The sequence below is a fragment of the Ovis canadensis genome, chromosome 4 (genome assembly GCF_042477335.2).
Source record: "Ovis canadensis isolate MfBH-ARS-UI-01 breed Bighorn chromosome 4, ARS-UI_OviCan_v2, whole genome shotgun sequence".
In the NCBI taxonomy this organism is placed as follows: domain Eukaryota; kingdom Metazoa; phylum Chordata; class Mammalia; order Artiodactyla; family Bovidae; genus Ovis; species Ovis canadensis.
The window spans coordinates 63,350,626-63,375,788 of NC_091248.1; the positions used below are offsets into that span (position 1 = coordinate 63,350,626).

Genomic DNA, 25,163 nt, shown 5'->3' on the forward strand with positions numbered 1-25,163 from the left:
GCTTTTCTTCTGCTTGGCTCCTCACCCCAGAGTCAATGCCGCCTCCTCCCACCTACCTCAAAACTCTTTTAAGCCCCTGAGCCTAGGGGCTGTCAATTTGCCCATGTGCACACTGCGACAGCTCCACCCTGCAGTTCTCAGTGCTTTCAGCCTCCCCGCCACCTACTGTACTTTCTCCCCCACAGGACCGGGTTGGAAAGTGCTTGGGCACCTCTATCCAACAGAGCTATAAAAGTTTGAGTCTCTCCCCTCTCCCTGAGGTCCCTGCCACACTTGGTGTCTACTTTAAGCAGCTGAGGTTGGAGTCGAGGGGGGAGACGAATCGAAGGGCACAAAGGGAAGAAGTAGCTCTGCCCTCTAAGACTTCACAGCTACATTCAATTTCAAGTGGCTGCCTACCTAGACTCAACAAATGAACTTAAAATGTATTACGTTTACCCAAAGCTCTGTTCTCATTGCTGGCACCCTTTATTTTAGCTTTAGGGAGCCCTTAATCAGCAGCTACAGCTATACTGTCTTTTGTCTAGGCCAAGAGGCTTGCTGCCTCACTGATATAATGATATTCTTTCTTCCTACAGCTTAGAGCCTGAGCAAAAAACAAAGGACCATTTGGGCAGCTTTGTTTAGTTCTCTCACTGCTTAGCCTCTAAAGACTCCTTAACAGGTAATACAGTAGTGCCTAGCCCACCACTTAAACAAGAGCATGTGCTATCAGATCTCATACTCTCTAAACCAGCCCACAGGGGCCCTTGTCTTCTCTTTTGTAGGAAGCCATGTTTCAGTCATTATGCTCTTGTTCCCAAAATTGTCAAAAATCATGAAGGGTCTAGATTTTACCCTATTTGCAAGCTATGAAAGCTAGCTTGTTTCTGTCATGTATGCTGGCAGAAAACTTAAGATGCCTGGATCAGACACAAAGGACTCAAAACACAGCAAGCAGCATGAGGGATATGTCACTGACAGTTCACCTTCCCATCCAAGTCTTCCTGACAGAGAAGCCTAGGCAGATACTCTGGACACAGTGGGATTGCATCACAGCCAAAGAACACTAAGCTGGACAATTTACCGTTTTTATAACAAGCAGAAGAAAGTCTGCTCTTTGCGGAGTTATTATTGCATCACTTAAGGATGCTAGCTTCAAACACAACTTCTTGATCTCTGAGAAATGGATCAAGGAAACAACAGTCAGGTCTTTTCATTCTTAGTATGCCCAGCAACACCAGCATGTCCTAGGACCTTCAGGAATGCTCAGAGCCCATGGCAGATTCTTTCTCCTAATATACTTTAATAAAATCTAGTAACAGATGCCCTATACAGCATAAGGCAAGATAAGAAATAAAAGTTATACATGGTTCAAAAGGGAGTCAACTTTCTCTATTTGCAAATGACGTTAACTGTCTGTATAGAAAATAGCATGCAATTCACAAAATAATTTCTCAAGACTAACATATGAGTTTAGTAAATTTGCAGGACACAAGGTCAATATACAAAAAATAACTACATTTCTCCATACTAAAAAAAAAAAAAAAGAAGAAGAAGAAATAAGCAAAGGACCCACTGCAGAACAGAAGAGGGGATCTGCCATAGCTTTGCTAAATATAGCATCTAGTTAATCAACTGACTTGGTTTCAGAACACAGAAATGAATTTGATTCTGTATAACCTACAGAATTACAAGAATATGTGAAGCAGCAACAGGGAAATAAAAAGAAACCAAAGTGAAAAAAAGCACAAATATGTTTGTGTAATTCTTTGGTTGAAATATAAGAGAAAATGTCAACAAAATCCATAATATTTCAAGAGGCAAAAAGGGATACAGGCAGTGAAAAGAGTCAGCCAGAAAACTGGGTCGGGGTGGTAATGATTTGGACAAGGCCTCCAGAACAACATGCCAACAGTAGGACAACAGACGGAGATTAAAAAGTAGTAATAATCGCAGGGTCCAAAATCAAGGTTTGGATGAGAAAAACAAAAAAGAAATGCCACATATTTGTTTTTATAATAGATGCTGGCAAATGACTTACAATTACATATTGTGAAAAATAAAAACGAAAAATTGAAATGCCCAACTTAGGTGAGGTAGGGAAGGATGGGAAAGAAGGCTTTGTGGAGTTTTTCAGTTCAGGTATATAATTCTGATGCATACTTTATTCGATTATAATCAGTTTTCAATTATCCTCCTTTGTAAGTAATGAATCACCAATATTGTTGACTTTCTACTACCCTGGTTACTCCTCATTTGATGGGGAGTTTTCAGCAGATGGTCTATTTCTATTTTTCTGATAAAACATTTGTTGTGAAAGAAATTTAAAGTTGAGAAGCCAAATGAAAATTTTGAATTAGCTGTATACTGAAATAATTCTTTCTACCTTGGCCTCCAATATTGGAGACTTGAGAGTTAGCCACATTAAGTAAGTATTCGCTGAAAAGTACCCTTGAAACAATACAACTTAAAAGTGATTTTTCAGCAATTAGAAACTGCTATTGCATACATAAATAAAGGCCACAGTGACACCAAGTCCTGTGAAAGGCAAGGGGAAAGTGGGTCGCCCCATAGCTTCAAATGCTCAAAGGAAAAGACTCCTCTTCCCAAAGATGAGGAACCAGAAAGTCCTCTGGAAAAGAAAACATCTTCAAGCCCTCCACCTGAGAAATCCAGGGATGAAGGGTCTGAAGATGAAGCCCAGTCTGGGGAATATTAAAAGTGATGATGGTTTGGGGAGAGATTTTATTTTTAAAAACAGAGAGAAAGAGAGAAAAGGAAAAAGAAAAGAGGGAAAAACAAAGAAAAGCTACTTAAGATAGAATATGGTTTGACTCATGTGCTTTCAATGCTTTTTTCCCCTCTTGTTGAAAATAATATTTTCTTCTTCTTTTTTCTTAAAGAAAACCATTGTGCGTTTAATTCACCTTTTTTGTCTACTGGTCTCCTCTTTGTTGATCACCTTGTCCCTCTCCCCCTTTTCTCAATGAAAGCCATGTTAAATTAATCACTGGATTGACTGCTTCATCTTTTTATTTTTAATGGAGCGTATGCCACAGTTGTAAAGCAATAAGATTTGAGGTAAACACTATGAAAATTTTGCTTTTTGCTAAATGGTAGCAAGTTGAATGGCAATCAAAAAATGTAGAAGGTTTTAGTTAAAAGTTATTGCTTCTTTCTTTACCTGAATTTAAAAAAAAAAAAATCAGATGTCATCTAATCCAAGTTTATATTCTATATACAAACATATGGATGTCTAAAAAAATCTTGACTTTAAACTTCCACTGATGGGGCAGGTAGGATAAAAGATGAATTCTGAACTGCTACTAAAGGTATTCATGGTTTTTTACTGTAGGGGAGGGCACGGAATTGAGGTTATCTGTTTGAGAACATAGATTTGTTTGTTAGTTTTTAGTTTCATCACTTGTAATCTCTAGGAGACTCAGAGCCTGTGATCCTTTTATTCTGCTACAGTCTTTAAAGAATTTTTTAAAAAATCAAGGGCCGCCAAAACTTAAATCTTTCTTGATTTCCTGTTTCATTCTCTAGTGGTTCATGTTTTTAAATATATATAAGTGCATTGGAGAAGGAAATGGCAACCCACTCCAGTGTTCTTGCCTGGAGAATCCCAGGGCCGGGGGAGCCTGGTGGGCTGCTGTCTCTGGGGTCACACAGAGTCAGACACGATTGAAGCGACTTAGCAGCAGCAGCAGCAGCAGCACGTATCTATTCTGTTCTTGGATGAAAAATTTTACCAAGGATCAAAAGAAGAAACCCTAGAATTAAAATGGAGAGATCTATATATCACAGTGGATTTCTTCTCAAACTGACAATGTTTAAGAAAAATAAAGTGCCAGTTAATCTGAAACTCAATCACAAAGACTTGAGATTTCTGCTTTATGAAATCAGAGAACTGAAATTCTTTTACACCATAAATATGCATTCAGAGTCCACGTACCATGCTGTTTTTATTTAGGGATAGAATGCTTTCCTGTCAGACCCCATTCTTCTCATTTCTTAGTAGAAACATGGTATGGTGTGCATCTCTTCACTTTCTGCTAGTGCACAGGACACTATCTGCTAGTGCACAGGACACTACTGCACAGCCCACTTGCAGTGCCTACCAGCCCTGTTCTAGGACATGATTTCTTCAGGTTCTGTTCTTCACTTACTTCATATCTTGCGCTTGATGAAGTATGTGAAATGCTGCTCTGACTCTATTCAATTAGCGTTTGTCTTTATACCAGTGCCCTTGCTTACTGCATGTGTTGCTAACAGCAGCAGTTTAAGGGGCTCTGCAAGGCTGGAGAAACCATGCATTCAGGAGGCTGGTGTGTAGTTGCTAACAGGCCAGTTACATGCCTTATGAAGGTAGTCAGGAGACACATCTGTAGGTTTGCTTCTCTACATTTTGATACCATGAGCTAATGGGAATAAGGTTTAGGGGGTCTTAGTGTGCTAATGGGTTTCCCAGGTGGCTCAGTGGGTAAAGAAACTGCCTACAATGCAGGAGACATCAGAGATATGGGTTCAACTCCTGGGTTGGGAAGATCCCTGGAGGAGGGCATGGCAATCCACGCCAGTATTCATGCCTGGAGAATCCCATGGACAGAGGAGCCTGGCGGGCAACAGTCCATAGGTTGCAAAGAGTCAGACACAACTGAAGCGACTGAGCACAGCACACTGCATACATACTTTGCAGTTTCAAAGCACCGTCAGTTGTGGTTAATTCCAACATTTCACAAAACTGAGTTTTTCATTTATAATTTCAAAATCATCAAAAATTCTGCAGCATCAGAACCAGACAGAAGCTAGATAAGAATGATCTGATATGAACAGTAAGTTTAAATGTGAACAGTAAATTACTCTCTCATACTCAAAGTTGTCCAAACTTAAGGAGGCAAATATATAAAACTAGAAACCAAAGACCCTCATATCAGGAATTTTAATTCCTAAACTAAATAAAAATCAAAATGCTTTTAAGCAAAAGAAAAATACAATTTGTGAAAAAGGATTTTAATAGAGCTATTTCAAGGTTAGATTCATATCTGTTGCTTAGTCACTATTAGGAAAGTTAAACTGCCTTCCAAGGTTATTAATTAACTAATTAAGTAATCTATAAAATGATTTTTATAAAATTTTACAGATTTTATATTTGGTGTTAAATCACTAATTGCAGCATTTTTCAAAATTAGTATCCTACATGAACACAAAAAATATTAAAAACAAAACTGTGAAAGTCTGTTTCTATGGAAAAAAGAATCCTGTAAATTCTGACATTTATATTTGATGTTCTTTTTTTTTTTTCATAAAAAAAATAAATCCGATTTTCAATCCAGGAGTTTAGATATTTTCTTCTTTGTTAAAAACAAAGGAATTTAGAATTATTCTGCTAAGAAATCAGAGAACCTTATATTCACCAAACCAATTTGTGGTTTTTAAAAAGAAAACTATAGGGGAGAGTCCTGGTGGCTAAGTGGTTACAATTTCGGCCTTCACTATCTTGGCCCAAGTTCAGTCCCTGGTAGAGGAACTGAAATGCCACAAGCTGTGGGGCACAGCCAAAAAATAAAATAAGAAACAGAAAACTATACCAAGCAATGTATGCAGTAAGAAGTAATTATTACTTACAGTATCTTGTGTATCCCTAACCACAAGTCACAGGGAATAAAAAGTGTTGTCTAGACCTGAACTTTCTTGCTGCCATTATGTCTTAGAGAGATTCCAGAATTTTATGTTTTTTTCAAAATAGTCTGAGTATAGCTTAGAAATACTGTCTTATAGAGAGCTAAATAAAGCATATAAATAAACGTTAATTTAAAAAGTAAAAGCTATATGGTGACACAGAGAATATATGACTTGAAAGTCATGTTAACTATTCAGTAGTGACTAAACCCAAATCATCCAATTTTAAGCCAAAAGAACCCTCAGAAATTTTCCAAAGAGAGAAGGCCAGCTATATTCAGTTGGAGGGGGGTTTGCAGAGTTCCAACATCAGCTCTACTACTAACTTTCTTTTCATGTCATTAAACTTCCCTATGCCTTTGTTTCCTCGACTTCATGGTGATATTGTGAGGATAAATATAAACAAATACTTCAATTCTCTGGCAGGAAAGCCTATATGTATTCCAGCATGTTAGTAAACTTCTTAGCTCTACCATAAGTTTCAACTGATGCTACCTTTTCTATGGTTTTAGGTTTACGCTTCAAACAACATTGCCTGTGTGTGTGCACGCCTGTACAATCTTTCAACATGGCTGTCTTTCTAAGATTCTTTTCTCCAACTTTCAAAATGCACAAAAAGTGGCACAATATTTTAATTTTTATCATTACTGAAGTTCTGCCACCCAAAGCTGTGCAAAAAACTTTAGAAATTCACAGCAAAATTTCTCTACCACATTATTCTCAACTTCTATGGAAATCCAACTCACAATCCACATATTATTTAGCCAGCTCCATGTGCAGCTTAAACACTAGCAATGGAAGATTATTAAAATGTATACTGACTTTCAAAATATAAATAATAATTACAATTATAAATTAAAAACCTAGTAGACATTTTCTTTAAAATGTAGATCATTAATATTCTTAAAATAATGGAAGTGGGTAATCAATATTCTAATAATTCAATGATTTGAAACATGTCTTCTGTTTATTGAGATACATAATCCAGTCATATTATATATTCAAGTCTAAAAAAATAGTTTTCCTCAATAAAATGTGTTCAATATTGAAAACAGAAAATTATTCAGTCTGACACATCTTAGCAATTGAACAACCTAAACTAATATAAATTTAAATTTAAATATTTTAAGTTACTTCCATCATTGATTTTAATTCTTTTGACAGAATATCCCAAAAATAATTTAGCTTTGTAACTTATGAAGATATATAATTAACTTCCTTTACCAATATATTCACCCAATAACTTTAACATGCAGCCGCATATAGTATGAAGGTACAGCAATCCACTAAAAGAACACATGCTAAAAACAGAAACAATCAGCTGAAATAGAATACAATGGCACATGACCAGCATGCATCCACTGAGCAAAACGGGTTACCAGAGGTGAAGGTTGAGTAGTAACAACAAAAGTAATACAGGTGACTAAATCTTTACATACTTTTTTTAAAATAGCAATGGAATTTTAAAGAATATTTGTAGGGTATAACAACCTTAAATCAAGTGTTATTGATATTTTGAATGAATGAATGAAATGAATGAATACCTGAATGAATGACTACTGCAGTCATAATAATATTTAACACCTTTGGATGTTCACAAAAACTTGGAATACACAGAGAAAATGACTTGAATACAAACAAACTAGTTGAAATTCAATCTGGTTCGCAGTAAAGATGCAATGGCTTTCTATTTGTAGAACAAAGAATCTCAACCTAAAACATATATACAACTAAAATATTTTCAAGTGCAATTATCCAAGGCTTTAAAAAGAATACATACATTTTACTATGTAATTTTTTCTTACCCCCTCCCCCTGCCACCTCCCTGTATTTTTTGATGTTTGGCATAAGTGAACAACAAACCAGAAAGGAATATGCATTTTTAAAGACTGATTTACTCATGTTCTTTTAAGAGCAACACACAACCATTTATAAATATAGCCTTTTAAAAAAGCATCCTTATATAAAACAGTGGGGGATGAAAAACCCCTGCTATACATATGAAGCACAATTTAAGCCCAATACAACTGACCAATCAAAATTAGTGAATGCACTGCATCTCTCTGCAGTGGAGAGAAGCGACAAGGTAGGCTGTCATTCTGCAAAAGCTGCCCAGAACAGGCTTTCCTCTGAAAAGCAGTGCCATTCCCTTTTAGAAAGACTGAATCTAAGTGTTGTCTCTGGAGACAAGAAGCCTTCAGTATGTTAAATTACTTTCATTATGTATTTTCAGATGCTTATTGATTCCACAGTAGGAAGAGTGAGAGACTGCAGCAGCCTCCAAGCAGCACTACATGTTCCATACATTAGCAGTACTGCTGAAACAATGGCATAGTACAGACACATATTTTCATTAAGGTCTCTTCCGAAGAGGTGTTTATGACCCTCTTTCCCGGTCCTCTACTAACCAGTGAACAAAATGAATCAATCAAAACTGGAAACGCTTCAACTACATCAAGAATCTTTCAAATCTTTAGCAGAGGTAAGCTGTGCTCCTTATTATAGTATTCAGCTGCTTTTGAACCAGCATAGTGGGGTAAAATTACTTTGAAAAATTTTAGCCTAAATTTTAAGAGTTTATTTGCTTAATTCTACTTATTGCTAAACATGTATCTTTTAGATCTACTTAAGATATGATATGTTTTAAATGTAATTTTTTAGGATGGTATGTTAAATATAAAGAATATTCTTTGTTGAATCACGATGAAGATCCCAGCTTTTTAAGTCACTTCAGATTACTAAATATCCTAATGTCATCACTAGTCTTTCTCAAGTGTTCAAAAAACTATTATATTTCTTGAAAGAATCAGGTTTATTATTTAGCTATTATTACTCAATTTTAGCTTAAGTTTATTATTGGGCATGTTCACTGAAAATTATTTAATTTGCAGTTACATTTTATATCACCCTTTATATTTCAACTACATGAACAGTTCATCAAGGAAATTTATAGTATTTATCATGGAATCTGTTTTAACCAGTTAAAATTCAAACCCTGTGCTAATAAGCAAGCTATAATATTTTACAGCAGGAAATACTATTAAATTATTATAAAGACAAGAAGGAATGACAGTACTTTCAATGTATGCTAATTGCTCATAATCTCTGAAAATACTCCTTAACTTCTAAAATGAGAGCAGAAATTGGTTTAAAAAAACACAATGTCTGTAATGTTAACTCTGTTACTGAATAACATAATTTTTAATCTTCGTTAGGAAAAGAGAATATTTTTATTTAAAGAAACCTTTAAATTCATGCATAAGCTATGGCTCTAATAATACATACAGTTTCCTTACTTTGATAACAAATATTGTGTATGGTGTTAAATAAGCACAACCAAAGTAACTTTCAATTAATTGAAATTATTAAGAACCCTATTGCTTAACTACTTTTTTCTTTTTCACAAGGGCTCAAAGCAGCAAACTCAGTATTTACAACTGACAATATGAAGAATGCATCTGATCCATCACCTCCCTAGCTGTCTGAACCATAAACTGCAGGATATTCTTACAACACATGATTTTAAGACATTAAGGAGTTAAAACTGGAGAATAGAGGTCTACATGATTGCTGGGATTATAACACATCAACAGTAATAATCCTAAGAAGATGCCATATAAAATAGCCACAAAATGAAAAACAATTTAACTGAAAAACCCTGAAAACAAAATGATGAGCATTTTTAAAGGAGAATTTTATACTACAACATTACCAGAATCGTGGAGCCACCAATTCTTGAAGAAACAATGAAACGTGGATTGCCAAAAGAAATGACATACATTATCAGCAAGCTAATGAAGCTTTACCAAGTATTTTTCTGCACTAAATATTCAGATATTCCTATCAATTAATATTACTAAAGAATTTTTCCATCTGAGTTTTATGACCAATTATGTGTCCTCTTCTAATGAAAACAAACCAAATTAAATAGCAGATGGTTTTTATCAAGAGAACATGGACTGGACTAACAAAGCAAGTTATGTGACCAAGAAATCATTTCAAAGTAATGAGGACTGCTATACAAACAGATTTACATTTGTAACAAAAGGATGTCTAAAAACATTTTAGAAGCTAGAAACTTTATGTTTCCTTTCTGTTTTCACATGTTCTGGAAAATAAAGAAACATCATCATAAACTCTCTCAAAGGGAAACATAACACTTATCATTTGAGGAAGTTTCTCTCCGTTGTGACTTTTTAAGGCAAAACAAACACAAGTATTTTGTACTGATCTTTAGAAATCCTTCAGCCAACTAAATCTTACAATTCATGCAGTTGAAGTACTGAAGAGAAAAATGAAAGAATTCCTCCAAGACATGAAATAAAACACAGCTACTTCATGTTGTCAGGTAAAAAAAAATCATGTCCAAATCTGTCAATGACATCATGTTATCATTTTGTGGAAAACTGCTATAGTGAGCCAAAAGGCCCATAAGGCAACAACAAACAGGTAGGTCAGAAGATGCATGCAGCCCACAGCACTGTTTAACATTTACAAGAGAAAAGAATCTTGATCTACAGTTCAATGCCTTTCCCTCAGTTACTGTCTAAAATTGACACTTCTAACTGCTGTGACAAAGATCTGATGTTTTAATCTGTCAGTTCTGAAAATCTGGCACACTTTAAAATTCTCATTTTTATAGGATTTCAATGCTGGCTAAGACTTTCACTTACTCAAATATATGCCTTTAGTAATACTTTATATCAAGCTCAAAAGAAATTGTTATCAGCATTTGTGTTTCTGAAATACTACCTCTAAAATAATACGCATAAATAAAACTGTATTCTAAAACTTGTCAAAGGTTACAACAAGTGAAAGGCTAACATAAGTTCTGAAAATTGTTAGCTTTTATAATTTGTTATGATTTTGCAGGCAAAATGCTGTACTTGAAATGTGAAATATAGTTGGTTGTATCATTTATATTTTAATATACAAATTACTGGCATTTTAGCCCAGCAAATCAGACATTATTTTTATAAATTACTCTAAACTTCTATATTAAAACATAAATATGCATGAATTAGCAAGAGTTGTTTTTTTTTGAAAATGTTCCTCAAAATGATATATACTGGGTGATTTATACAAAAGGTTTCATAGGGAATGTGTAAATTTAATAGATTCCTCAGAATATGGGCTTCAGATACTCCTTTTTCCCTAAAATTTTATTTTTTGTTTAAAAAATTTCTGCTTAATAAAAATCAATTGATATATTCTTTTAAACCATTGAAAAAATGGCTATTTCTTAAGTGATATTAAATTTCCATTTTCTCCTTCTACATGATATGAAAGGGTGTGGTCACAAAATAAATCATTCATTCATAGAAGTGATTAGTGCTCTTTAACCAAGGTTTGTGGTGTTTTATTCCAAACTACTGTCTTTTTTGTTCCAATTTTTGCTCATTGTAAAGTTCAGTGAGCACTTTCACTGCAAAATATGAAATATTTATCATTTTCCCTACTTCAATGGGAAAAAACTCCAGATATCCCCAAGCACACTGTAGACTTCTGAATATGAATTTCAATCAGGAACAAGGACAAAGTGATTTAAAACAAACTAGGGCTCTGTGCCATTTATCATTTTAAATGAACATTTGTCCTGTTCATTTGAAATCTCATGGGAATAATTACACCTATACTAACTGTGCCACAACATGTTAAAACAGCATTTATTTCCCACCTACTCACAACATTTAAAATGAAATCTTAAAACACTGGGCTAAAATTACTTTTGCATACTGGGTAGTTTTATTATACAAAAATACACTGCATCTCAAATAATAACCTTGAAAAACCCTAATAAGGAAAACCTTTTTAGCTTATTAAATAATTTCGAACCATATAGAAGCAATCCCCAATAGTTATTTCTTCAAATGGGCCAATTTCCTTTTACAAAAACAATGTTATCTTGGTGTTTCTACATTTTCCATTAACAGTTTATAAAGTTAAAAATTAAACTAAGTACACAATAAAATTTTTTTTCACAATGAACACAGGTTTTGTACGTCATTTAAATTGCTGAATATCAAATAGTTTATTCTATTTCACTTTCTAGGGAAAAAACAGCTGCTCCAAAAGAATGTGTTTTTCTCCCATTCTGGAAATCAACATGCAGTCTGAATCTAACATTACAGTGCGAGATGACATTGATGACATCAACACCAATATGTACCAACCACTATCATATCCATTAAGCTTTCAAGTGTCTCTCACCGGATTTCTTATGTTAGAAATTGTGTTGGGACTTGGCAGCAACCTCACCGTATTGGTACTTTACTGCATGAAATCCAACTTAATCAACTCTGTCAGTAACATTATTACAATGAATCTTCATGTACTTGATGTAATCATTTGTGTGGGATGTATTCCTCTAACTATAGTTATCCTTCTGCTTTCACTGGAGAGTAACACTGCTCTCATCTGCTGTTTCCATGAGGCCTGTGTATCTTTTGCAAGTGTCTCAACAGCAATCAACGTTTTCGCTATCACTTTGGACAGATACGACATCTCTGTAAAGCCTGCAAACCGAATTCTGACAATGGGCAGAGCTGCAATGCTAATGATATCCATTTGGATTTTTTCATTTTTCTCTTTCCTGATTCCCTTTATTGAGGTAAATTTTTTCAGCCTTCAAAGTGGAAATACATGGGAAAACAAGACACTTTTGTGTGTCAGCACAAATGAATACTACACAGAACTGGGAATGTATTATCACCTGCTAGTACAGATTCCAATATTCTTTTTCACTGTCATAGTGATGTTAATCACATACAGCAAAATACTTCAGGCTCTCAATATTCGAATAGGCACAAGATTCTCAACAGGGCAGAAGAAGAAAGCAAGAAAGAAAAAGACAATTTCTCTAACCACACAACATGAGACTACAGACATGTCACAAGGCAGTGCTGGGAGAAATGTAGTCTTTGGTGTTAGAACTTCAGTGTCTGTAATAATTGCTCTCCGGCGAGCTATGAAACGACACCGTGAACGACGAGAAAGGCAGAAAAGAGTCTTCAAAATGTCTTTATTGATTATTTCTACATTTCTTCTCTGCTGGACACCAATTTCTGTTTTAAATACCACCATTTTATGTTTAGGCCCAAGTGACCTTTTAGTAAAATTAAGGTTGTGTTTTCTAGTCATGGGTTATGGAACAACTATATTTCACCCTCTATTATATGCATTTACTAGACAAAAATTTCAAAAGGTCTTAAAAAGTAAAATGAAAAAGCGAGTTGTTTCCATAGTAGAAGCTGATCCCATGCCTAATAATGCTGTAATACACAACTCTTGGATAGATCCTAAAAGAAACAAAAAAATCACCTTTGAAGATAGCGAAATTAGAGAAAAATGTTTAGTACCTCAGGTTGTCACAGACTAGGGAAAGTCCAAGTTTCACCAAACCCACATTCAAAATTTTTAAATTGTAAAAAATGAATTACTGCCAAATATAAGAAAAACAATTTAAGTATAGGTTATGTTATAAACTTTCAATGTAAATGTCAAGATTAGATTAGGTCATATATATTCAATTTCTTCATTACTTACTGTATTTGTTGCATGGCAGTTTGTTAAGGTAATATCATGTGTATATTTTGTCAATATTATGTCCATCAGATGATATTCATGTAAGTCATCTTTTCTAAAGAATAAATACATAGCCTTAAAACACTGTATAACTTTAAAATATAACTGACACAGGTATCCTTGCATTTTTTTATAAAGTGTATTGTTTCTAAGCCACAAACTATAGATATATTTATATGTTAATAACTGGAATAGTGTTTTAACATAGAAACCAAAATTATGGGTTCCAAACAATCAAAACAACCCAGGATTTTCTATACTGCTATATTATGTTTTCTAACATAGTCTACTTGCTATAATGTTTGATGCATCAAAAATAATGACCTATTTATGAAACTTTATCCTTTTTGGAATGTAGGAAATTGCAGGATTTATCAGGATTTTAAAATTCAAAAAGAAAAAACAACAAACAATCTGTATATGTACATCAAGACAGGGAAATTTTTGAAATTCAAGTTTATTATGAAGAAAAGTTTGATTTTTTAAGATCAAGGGCACTATGCCTATAATATACAAATGAACTGACAATAAAAAGAAGGAAGAAAACCAAAGCTTCTTTCTTCCTTCCTCACTTTGGTTGAGTTAAACAAAATGCTCTGGATTAATACAGTATACAGGCAAAAGCCAGTACATTAAAATAAACTGACATCCTAACTTTATATTCAAGTTGGACTTTTTGTATAACAGAAACTAACTACGAAATCTGAATTCTAGGAACAGGGGGAGAAAAGACTTTATGTCATTATAGAAAAGTCACCTACTTATAATTTTAGATACATAGCAACTTTAGAGTAATAAAATTTATACAATGTTCCTACACTATCAGAGCTCCCAAGTGTTTCAAAATACCCTAGTTCAACTCTGAAAATCACTAAAGCGGCAATAAATCTTGCCAATGGTTTTTACTCTACAACACATAAACTTAAAGCATTTGCCTCCAATCCTCAATTCGTATTAGAAAACTATGAAATTACTAATCCCAACTATAGATATCAGGTTTGAGAATCTTATATTAAATAAGGATTTTCCAATTGTTATAATCTAATAATCTATCATTAAGTGCTAATTATCATTGTATACGAAAACTAGCAATAATTTATTTAAAGTAGGCAAATACTTGCTACCTTGTAATTGGTTAACTGGACAATTCTTTATTCTGTTTTTTCATACTGTATTCACTAAATCAAGTAGCAACTCATTTTTGAATAAAAAAAATTTGTCAAACAATTCAATAACAATCTCTCATTGAAAGAAACTTTCATCAGGTGGTCTTCTATAATTAAAAATTAAATGTTGGACTCTTAAGAATAAAAATAGTAATACACCACTTTTGTGTAAATAAATAACATTCACCCAATCTAGTTTACTGAACTATCTTATACCTTGGGGAAGTGAGCACCATGCAATAGCTTGAATTCACTGAGATTACATGAGAAATTTAATAGTGATATATTTCTGATAATAATTTTGACATAATGTCAAATCTTAGCAAAGGAACAGTTTCCTTCTGCCCTACTTTGTACTCTTTAATAGAATTAAAGAAATGCCCCAATTTGACAATATGAAGCATAAACAAGTAGGACTAATACTTTGAAACTCTAAAGAGATATCAGGATTTCATAAAAACATCAAGACAATTTTTGTTTGATAAGTATATCTAGCAGAGTATCTTCTAACATACTCCTTAAAATCTTTAAACTAATTTTATAGTTGGATTTCTGAGCATAAATATTTTCATATCGACTTTTTAATCTAAGTGAAAATCAGATTATTTTTAAAGTTTTCATATTAAGAAAAACCCTTTATGTTTTAAATATTTTTCATCTTCAAGTCTATAAACACGCCAAAAAACTCAGTTAAAAACCACTTTTCTAATAAATCTGTCTAAACTGTCTTATTGCCTTCTTGTTCTCTGTAATAAGAAAACAAAATAAGAAATAAATAGCAAATATTATAATGTTTCCCTCTAAACTATTACTATTTCTACACTTGACACAAGAACAACTAACAAGCATTTCTGCCCACCTGTAGTCATCTTTCAGATATACAGAAGTGTACCCAATGATCTATAATCAAGGATATTCATATTTACTAGATAACCTCTGATAGCTTAAGTGTTAAATAATACATAACTTGTAAACTAAAACATTTATGTTAAAACTTCAGTTTTTAAAAACAAGTCACAAATATGTTTGCAATAGCTGATCTCAGCTTGAAAAGAAAGAATGAGAAGCTTAGACAACCATTTTTTAAATGCTTAGTCAATGAAAAGGTGAATTATTTTTATTATTCTTACAATGGCTCTTACCATAACATGTAAACTTTTTACTTTGCTTCAAATAATTTTATTTTTAAAAGCATTAATGCAAATTTTTCATGTTAGAATGAAGTTTTAAATGCAAAAGCAATAAAGGTAACAATAAATTCAATATGGGATCTTCTTAAAATCATTTTTTTAACCCACTTGCCACAAATCACATTCACAGATATCAATTTCTATACAGCTAACTGTGTTAGTTCTTAAAAACTACAGAAACAACTATTATTTTAAAAACTAACTAAAGAAGAACACTCAACAAGATATGGAACTACTGTTTTTTGATTTGTTTCCTAATTTAAGGTCATTGTTATTCTACCAACTTGCACCCAACAGATGTTCAAACATATTAAAAAAGAATTATTTACAACTATGCTTTAATTAAAAATGCCATTCATAATAATTCTGTACTTCTCACTCATGATAAGTCAATTTTTAGGTATGTGGTCTGTTTTTTACCCCCCAAATAAAATTATAGCAAAATTCAGCTCTCTGGACATTAAAAAATCAAACTCCTGAGATTTCACTGAGATTAGACTTTTAAATGCAAAAACCTAAAAGTATAAGAGAGCAAGTGCTTTATTTATAGGGCTTTCTTCAACACAGTAACTTCAAGACTACTTTCCAAAGCCAATAAAACTTTTGGCTTTATTATATTTTACAACTATACAGTCAAGTAAACTTCATAATTCTATTAACATTTGAATCCTTACAAAGTAGAAGGCATTATGGAAGATAGTTATATGGCAGAAACTTACGTATTACCCTCAGAGCTTAAAAAATAGAATCAATGTAGTACAAAGTATGAAAATACCTATAAAAAAATCAGAATGTGGTATTTTAAAAGAGTCAAATTCTTAATAAGAAAAGAATTATGTTGGATTTAAGAACAGTATAAATAAAAGGATTGTTGAGGAAAGCTACTAAAAAAGCGTATTCTGGAAACAGAAAACACAGTTCTCTGTAGAAGAAAAGTAATACAGCAGTGAGAACTTATCTGGTAAGCTAAATTAGAACCAAAAGATGGAGGTCTTCAATGCCAGCAGAGAAATCTGAGCAGGGGAATAACTCAGTAGGAAGTGAGCTACAAAAAACAAACAACAACAACAAAAAAGCAGTAGAAGAGCTGATGAAGACACTGCAGTGGGAAACCGAAAAACCAAACGGTTGGGTAAAACACAGAGGATAGGAAGCTGCTGCCATCACCCCATAGGTAATGAAAGGCCTGGCAAAAAGTGCTGCAGCTCTGCAAAGGAGCATATACATGTGACAGGCAACATAAAGGCAGAATCAATGAAGTGTCCAACTGACTAGAAAGCCAACTGGCATAAGAGGCGGAAGAATTCAAAACGATGGCCATAGAAGGGCCTCAAGAAAGGAGATTTCCTCAGTGATCTAAGAACATTTTAAACTATGCTTTGAATAAAGCATTAACACATAGGTAACAAGAACAAAGACAAAAATTTCTGGCAAAGCAGAAAATTCAATTAAGTAAAATAACATTATTCAAGAATGTTCTAGTTATTACGAATATTCAAAATGAAAACTCCAATTCAATGTTTTATATTATCTACTTTATATTTTTCACATATTGGTTTATTGAGTTTTTCCATTAAACATATTATTTTCCTCTTTGGTAATTTTTTTAATTATAAAAAATTTTAAACACTGGCAAAATTTGACATATACAAAGTAAAAAATATAAATATGATCCTTTGTGTCTTTCCTAATAATTTATTATAAATTATCCATCCAACTCATTATATACATATCACCTTCATTCTTTGTCAATGGCTACATAAAAATAATTTTAAAAAATTTAAAAAAATCATATAAGCAAAGTTTCTGAAAAACAGTATTGATAAAATATCAAATACTTAAACTTTTTATAATATAATTAAATAGCTTCAAATTACATTTCAAAAAGTAAGGGAGGTAATAACAAATTGTAGAACAGCTTAGTTTTCTAAATGGAAGTTAAAAGCAAGGGAAAAATACATAAAATAATCTATTTCTTTTCTTCATTTCCACTCTGTAAGATAAGAAATATAAAAACCAGAGAAAACTTTAGACAGTTATTTTCTTAGAGATGGATACCCATATATACCCCTTCTGAATAACAGCTGCCTATGGGACCGAAGTGAACTCAAAGAAAGCTAAACATGAGATGACGAACAATAAATGTTAGGGAAGAGAGAAGCTCAGATCCTATTACAAACAAGAAATACAAGGAGATAATTAAACTCAGAAAAACTAGGAAATAGATCCACAAAAACTCAGAGATGCTTAACTCTTAAAGAAATACAAAGAGAACATAGAATTATAGATTTGAGTTCACAAAAGACAATTAATTTGAAGACTTTTTCTAAAAATCATTCAATACAGTGAAAGTATTAAAATGTAGTCAACAGACTAGACAGAGCAGTAATATGATAACTTATATTACATTATAATAAGTAGAATGAAAGAATACTATAACAATTCACAAACACTGGAACAAAATAGTACTAAGATGTAGAAACAAATGGAACACTGGGTTCATCATTTATACGAAAGCTATCACCTTCTAAAGAATACTCATTTTTGCGAGAGAAAAAGATGAGCAAATTTAACACAGTAATATGTCTCCCCTGGCTCGTGATAAAATAACGTGTGAAAATAACCCTAAGTATCTCTACCCTTCTATTCACACTTTTCTTTTTTTAACAGACCTCTATACACTGTATCTATGGCTTTCAAGGATGACAGCTTTGTATTTACACCAACAAGTGGTAAAAAGTGCTGTCACTCCTGTCAGGGCCACCAATATTAACTTCATACCAGTATCAAACCCTGAAGCATCAAGTAAGATAGAAACGGAGAGCTGAGTCTGTCTGGGAGTGAGGTGATTTTCCTCACCCTGCTTCCATGTAAGCAATTATTTAATGTCATATATTTCTGAGAGCCATTCAGCAAGGCAGACTATCAAAACACATCACCAACTTTTCAGGGAGAAAAGAAAAAGGAACAAGAGAAGCCAATAAGGTTATGAGGAATCAGTTTCTGCAGAGACAGTTTAGGACATACAACACTAGTAAGTGATGCAAAATGAAAACATATTAACTTAACATAAAATTTTCTAAATGTTAATACCAATTAATCAGAGTTCGGGCCATATGAGATACAGACTATAGGAATGAGAAATATATTAATACATGGAACTGACACATACACAGCAGCCATTAATATCACACACAATCCCACATGTCATACTATTCATGGAATACTGATTGGGTAGAGAAGAAACAAAAATACGTATTTCACTCTAATATTGTTAATACCTCACTCAGGGCAGGCTGAAATGTAAAAAATCAAATTATATGGCTACACTTTAAGAATTTTCTTTCCAATTCTTAAAAACCTTGTCTTTCTTTTGCTATTAAATTTCTTCAAAGTATCACCTCTTACAAACAACATAATGCTAGCAAACTGTAGCCACCTAACTTTATAAACTGTCTTTAACCCAAATAATACAATAATAGTCTGTAATACTAATGTAACCTTTCATAATGTTTCCCTAGAAAAAGTGACTGATAAATACCAATGGATGAGTACATATTTGAGAAACTGAAAGGAACAACTTTTAAACTTATTAATCTTGTTTCAGTTTCAGTTCAATTCAGTCCCTCCATTGTGTCCAACTCTTTGCAACTCCATGGACTGCAGCATGTCAGGCTCCCTTGACCATCTTATTTAGGAGAGAGCTTCTCAAAATATAGCCCCCTTTATCAGAATCTCCATGGTGTTTATCTGAATACTCCAATTTCTGGGCCCTACTTTTACTTAATGAAGCAGAACCTCTACGGCTGCAGCCAAATAACAAGTTTTAATAAGTTCCCTTAGATGATTTGTGTGCTAAAGATTAAGAACCATTACTTTATATACTAGAAGATAGACTATCACAGCGACAGACATTCGAATAACTATCAAATGAAAAGATACAGAAGGAACTCTGAACTCAATTCAGGCCACAGTGCCTTCTTGAGGAAAAAAAAAGTAAGCACACTTCATTTTACCTTATAAAATTTTTAGTTGGACCTATATAGAGTTAGGGGAAGCACACCGACTGAAACTGCCCACCCTGGCCAGGCGCCATAGTAACCATTCGCATGAGTTGTTTTACGACAGGAGGTCCTGGTAAGAAACACAGAACTAATAAGCCACCACCAACCGGAAGAGTTCGGGAAAGGTCAAAAGGAGACACCATATGTCTGACCACTTCCCAGAATCCTTCTCTCTTGCATCCATCTTGGCTGAACAAGGCGTGCACCACCAGGAAGGACTCTGAGTCAGAATGATTGGCTAAAGACAACCCGGAAACTAATCCCATCACCATAAAATCCTAGACTGTGAGCCACTTGACAGAGCAGTTCTCCTGGGTTCCCTTACCCTACTGCTCTCCACCCGGGTGCCCTTTCCCAATAAAATCTCTTGCTTCGTTGGCACTTGTGTCTCCTCGGACAATTCATTTCCGAGTGTTAGACAAGAGCCAAGAGAGGTCCCTTTTCCTGCAACAATACTACAGTTCCCCAGGACATTTGTTTCCTTAAGAACTAAAATTTGGGAATTCCCTAGCGGATCAGTGGTAGGACTTTGTGCTCTCACTGCTGTGGGTCCAGGTTTAATCCCTGGGGCAGGAACTAAGATCCTGCAAACTGTGCTGCATGACCAACGGAAAAAAAATTTTATTTGCCAAAAAGTTTTCTAGGCAACATGTGCATACATGCTTAGTCACGTCCAACTCTTTGTGGCCCGTTGTACTGCAGCCCACCAGGCTCCTCTGCCTGTGGAATTTTTCAAGCAAGAATACTGGAGTGGGTTGCCATGTCCTCCTCCAGAGGATTTTTCTTTAAAAATCATACGCTAAGATAAAATAATACCAAACACAAAGACGATACTGTAAAGTGTTACTTCATTCAGCCATTATACTCAGTTAATTACAAATCACACAATTACTGTCATAATATTACCTTATTCTGACCAGAAGGTAAGCACTATACTTGCATGTTTTTACTCATTTCAATTCAAAATAGATTACTTCTAAATTAAGTTCACAAGGAAAATACTAAAAAATTCATTCTGTGTATCTTTTGAACAGATGTCACTCAAATTAGGTAGATGGTTTCACTCAAATCTTTTCCTTTATTATTGAAATTTCCTTTGTGCCATCAACACAATTTAGGAAATATCAGCTACTCTTTGGTGGTTTATGACAACTTTAATTTCCTCTGTGATGCTGTAACAGTTTAAGTAACACTGGTAATCAGTGTTATTTAAATACTTCAAAGAGTAGAACAAAAAAACAGTACTCTGGGAACACTTCTTATTAACCTTACATTAAGAATTCTTTCCAAAAACACTGATATTATCTACTGCTGTAATTCTTTTGCTCTTTAGCATTTTCAGTGAATCACAGAACTCCAGAGCAAACTAGTGTTACTGAAAATGGGCTGCTAATGAATACAATTTAAATATACAAAGAAAGTTCAGGTGATTGAATATAAACACCATACAGAAAAACATCTTCCAAAAAATACATTTCAGATAAACAATGACTTTGGTGTAGGATTTCCTGGAGTCTCTTAAGTCCTTTGAAATTGTGTATAAAATTTAACAGGCATATGTGTGCATGTGTTTCTCTGGAACAAATCTACAAACTCAAAACGATTCTCACAAAAGCAAGTGAACCAAAACTAAAACTATGCTTAAAGTTAGGAAGTAAGAAAGGAAAATTGGTAAATATTATTTATATCCTATGTCATCCCAAGGAAAATACAAGACAAATTTTAAAGCATCCAACTTTAGATACAATTAAATTAAATGAGAAAATAAAAATCAGAGCAAACAGAATGAAAAAAGTTAAAGTAAATTAATACTGGTATAAAATAAAAATGCAAAACACTAATCATTAAGTCTTGCATTCTTACAAGAGTGGGTAAAATGTTGTTCCCTTTGTTTTCCACTAGGTCGGATAAGAGAGAAAAGGGGTCAATTACTTAAATCAAATCCCATACGATTATACAGTGGAAGTCACAAATACATTCAAGGGATTAGATCTGATAGTGTGTCTGTAGAACGATGAAGCAAGGTTCATGACACTGTGTAGGAGGCAGTGATCAAAACCATCCTCAAGAAAAAGAAATGCAAAAAGGCAAGAATGGTTGTCTGAAGAGATCTTACAAACAGCTGAGAAAAGAAGAGAAGCTAAAGGCAAAGGAGAAAAGGAAAGACACACCCAACTGAATACAGAGTTCCAAAGAATAGCAGGAGAGATAAGAAAGCCCAAATGATTAATCCAAAGAAACAGAAGAAAACAACAGAATGGGAAAGACTAGAGATGTCCTCAAGAAAATTATAGATACCAAGGGAACATTTCCTGCAAAGATGGACAAAATAAAGGTCAGAAACGGTATGGATCTAACAGAAGCAGAAGATATTAAGAAGAGGTGTCAAGAATACACAGAAGTACTATACAAAAAAGAGCTTCATGACCCAGATAATCATGATGGTGTGATCACTCACCTAGAGCCAGACATCCTGGAGTGTGAAGTCAAGTGGACCTTAGGCAGCATCACTATGAACAAAGCTAATGGAGGTGATGGAATTCCAGCTGAGCTATTTTAAATCCTAAAAGATGATACTGTGAAAGTACTACACTCACTATGCCAGCAAACTTGAAAAACTCAGCAGTAGCCACAGGACTGGAAAAGGTCAGTTTTCATTTCAATCCCAAACAAAGTGCAAACTACCACACAATTGCACTCATTTCACATGCTAGCAAAGTAACACTCAAAATTCACCAAGATAGGTTTCAATAGTACATGAACTAAGAACTCCCAGATGTTCAAGCTGGATTTAGAAGAGGCAGAGGAACCAGAGATCAAATTGCCAATATCCATTAGATCATAGAAAAAGCAAGACAGTTCCAAAAAAACATCTACTTCTTCTTTACTGACTACACTAAAGTCTTTGATTATATGGATCACAATAAACTGAAAAATTCTGAAAGAGATGGGAATACCAGACACCTGACCTGCCTCCTGAGAAACCTGTATGCAGGTCAAGAAGCAACAGTTAGAACCAGACATGGAACAATGGACTGGTTTCAAATTGGGAAAGGAGTACGTCAAGGCTGTATACTGTCACCCTGCTTATTTAATTTATATGCAGAGTACATCATGAGAAATGCCAGGCTGGATGAGGCACAAGCTGGAATCAAGATTGCCGGAAGAAATATCAATAACCTCAGATATGCAGATGACACCACCCTTATGGCAGAAAGCAAAGAGGAACTAAAGAGCCTCTAGATGAAAGTGAAAGAGAAGTGTGAAAAGACTGGCTTAAAACTTAACATTCTAAAAACTAAGATCATGGCATTCAGTCCCATCACGTCATGGCAAATAGAAAGAGAAACAATGGAACAGTGAGAGACTTTATTTTCTTGGGCTCCAAAATGCAGCCATGAAATTGAGATGCTTGCTCCTTGAATGAACAGCTATGACCAACCTAGACAGCATATTAAAAAGCAGAGACATTAAGGTCCATCTAGTCAGCTATGGTTTTCCCAGTAGTCATGTATGGATGTGAGTTGGACCTTAAAGAAAGCTGAGAACTGAAGAATTGATGTTTTTGAACTGCAGTATTGGAGAAGACTCCTGAGAGTCCCTTGGACTGCAAGGAGCTCAAACCAGTCCACCTTAAAGGGAATCAGTCCTGAATATTCATTGGAAGGACTGATGCTGAAGCTGAAAGTCCAATACTTTGGCCACCTAGTGCAAAGAACTGACTCACTGGAAAAGACCCTGATGCTGGGAAACATTGAAGGCAGGAGAAGGGGATGACAGAGGATGAGAGGTTGTATGGCATCACCAATTCGATGGACATTAATTAGTCTGAGCAAGCCCTGGGAGTTAGTGATAGACAAGGAAGCCTGGAATGCTACAGTCCATCGGGTCGCAAAGAGTCACACATGACTTAGTTATTGAACAATAACAATGGAGCAGACCAGACCAGTTGGAAGAGAAAGATGGCACTTCCAACTGATAAGAAAATAGATATTCTTAAAAACAAAAACAAAACAAAAAGGCACCCCAGTAATTATGATGTACTTATTCCTTTCATCCTCACTTCCCTACTTTCAAAGATTCACTGATTAAGAGAAATGGAAAAAATGATTAACTTTCAGAAAAATCTTTCATAAGTATTCTCTCTCAACAAAGTTCTAGAAAAACTCAGTGGCAGAAAAATGGTTAACCGCAAAACCACAAACCAAAAGAGCCACCTAAGCTAAGGCAAAGACTAACATCAGGAGAAGGACACTTAGCAGAGATGGCTGCTAGAAAATTCCAAAATGAATAGTTAATAAACTGAATTTTCATCAACTAAGTTTAAGATAAATCTGTTTTACCCAAAATTTCTAGTCCTCATTAAAACATCTTACCTATCAATGATTCAAAGATACAATATGAATAATTACAATGAACTAAAAAACAAACAAAAATAAAACTGCACTTTGAACACATGATAAAGGACACCATTAAATATTTTATTACTATTGTCAAATCCAAGAAAGAAGATGAGAAGCTTTTACTTCTTTTCTTCTATCACTATCATTTATATTAACAAATAGACTTACTGGTTCCACAACACAACCAACTTCTCAAACTACATAAACGTTTTTAAAATCTTAATGAGTAACATATGTTACAGGATCTAGTAGACAGGTCATAAAATGCCCAGTCAAAACTAGCAAGCAGCAATAGCCATAAAATCCTAGTTGCCATGATATATAAGTCACCTATCTTGTAAGCAGTTTTTTTTTAATCATAAAAGCACTTTTATAAGGCTCATTATAATAGCACTTAGCCCTCGCTTGCCCAAACATTTCATAAAAGGTTTGGGCTGCGGGCACTTACAAAAGTAGTGGCAATAAGACTGTAATGTCAGCATCAATATCACAAGGCCAAATATAACTACAAAGAGGGTGTAAACGGGACTTCCCTGGTGATACAGTGGATAAGAATTCACCTGCCAATACAGGGGACACAGGTTCAATCCCTGGTCTAGGAAGATCCCACATGCCTCAGAGCAACTAAACTGGTGCACCACAACTACTAGCTCACACTGCAGAGCCAGTGAGCCTCAACTACTGACCCTGTGTGTTGCAACTATCGAAACCCAAGCACTCTAGGGCCCATTAGCCGCAACTACTGAGACTGTGTGCCACAACCACTGAAGCCCAAGCATTCTAGGGCCCACGAGCCGCAACTACTGAGCCTGTGTGCCACAGCCACTGAAGCCTGCATACCCCAGAGCCCACAGGCTGCAACTTCTGACGCCTGTGTGCCTAGAGCCCGTGCTCTACGAGAGAAACCACCGCGAGAAGCCCACACATGGCAACGAGAAATGGCCCCCACTGCTCGCAACTAGAAAAAGCCTGTGCAAAGGAACAAAGACTCAGTGCAGCCAAAAATGATAAATAATTTTTTTTAAAGACTGCAAACAAAGAACAATGGAGCACATGTCCCTGGATAAGCAGCAGAAAGGAAACAGCCTT

General features: G+C 34.5%; 2 protein-coding genes across 3 annotated transcripts in view; one reads left to right on the top strand and one right to left on the bottom strand.

The window, feature by feature from the left end:
• COG5 (component of oligomeric golgi complex 5) overlaps positions 1 to 25,163 on the bottom strand; it is a 279,231-nt gene that overhangs the window by 202,054 nt on the left and 52,014 nt on the right. The gene's annotated exons all lie outside the window — the stretch shown is intronic.
• GPR22 (G protein-coupled receptor 22) lies at positions 10,045 to 13,045 on the top strand. The gene is made up of 2 exons (XM_069587909.1): positions 10,045 to 10,120; positions 11,720 to 13,045. Exon 2 carries the CDS (start codon positions 11,744 to 11,746, stop codon positions 13,043 to 13,045), a length of 1,302 nt encoding a protein of 433 aa, XP_069444010.1. The 5' UTR covers positions 10,045 to 10,120; positions 11,720 to 11,743.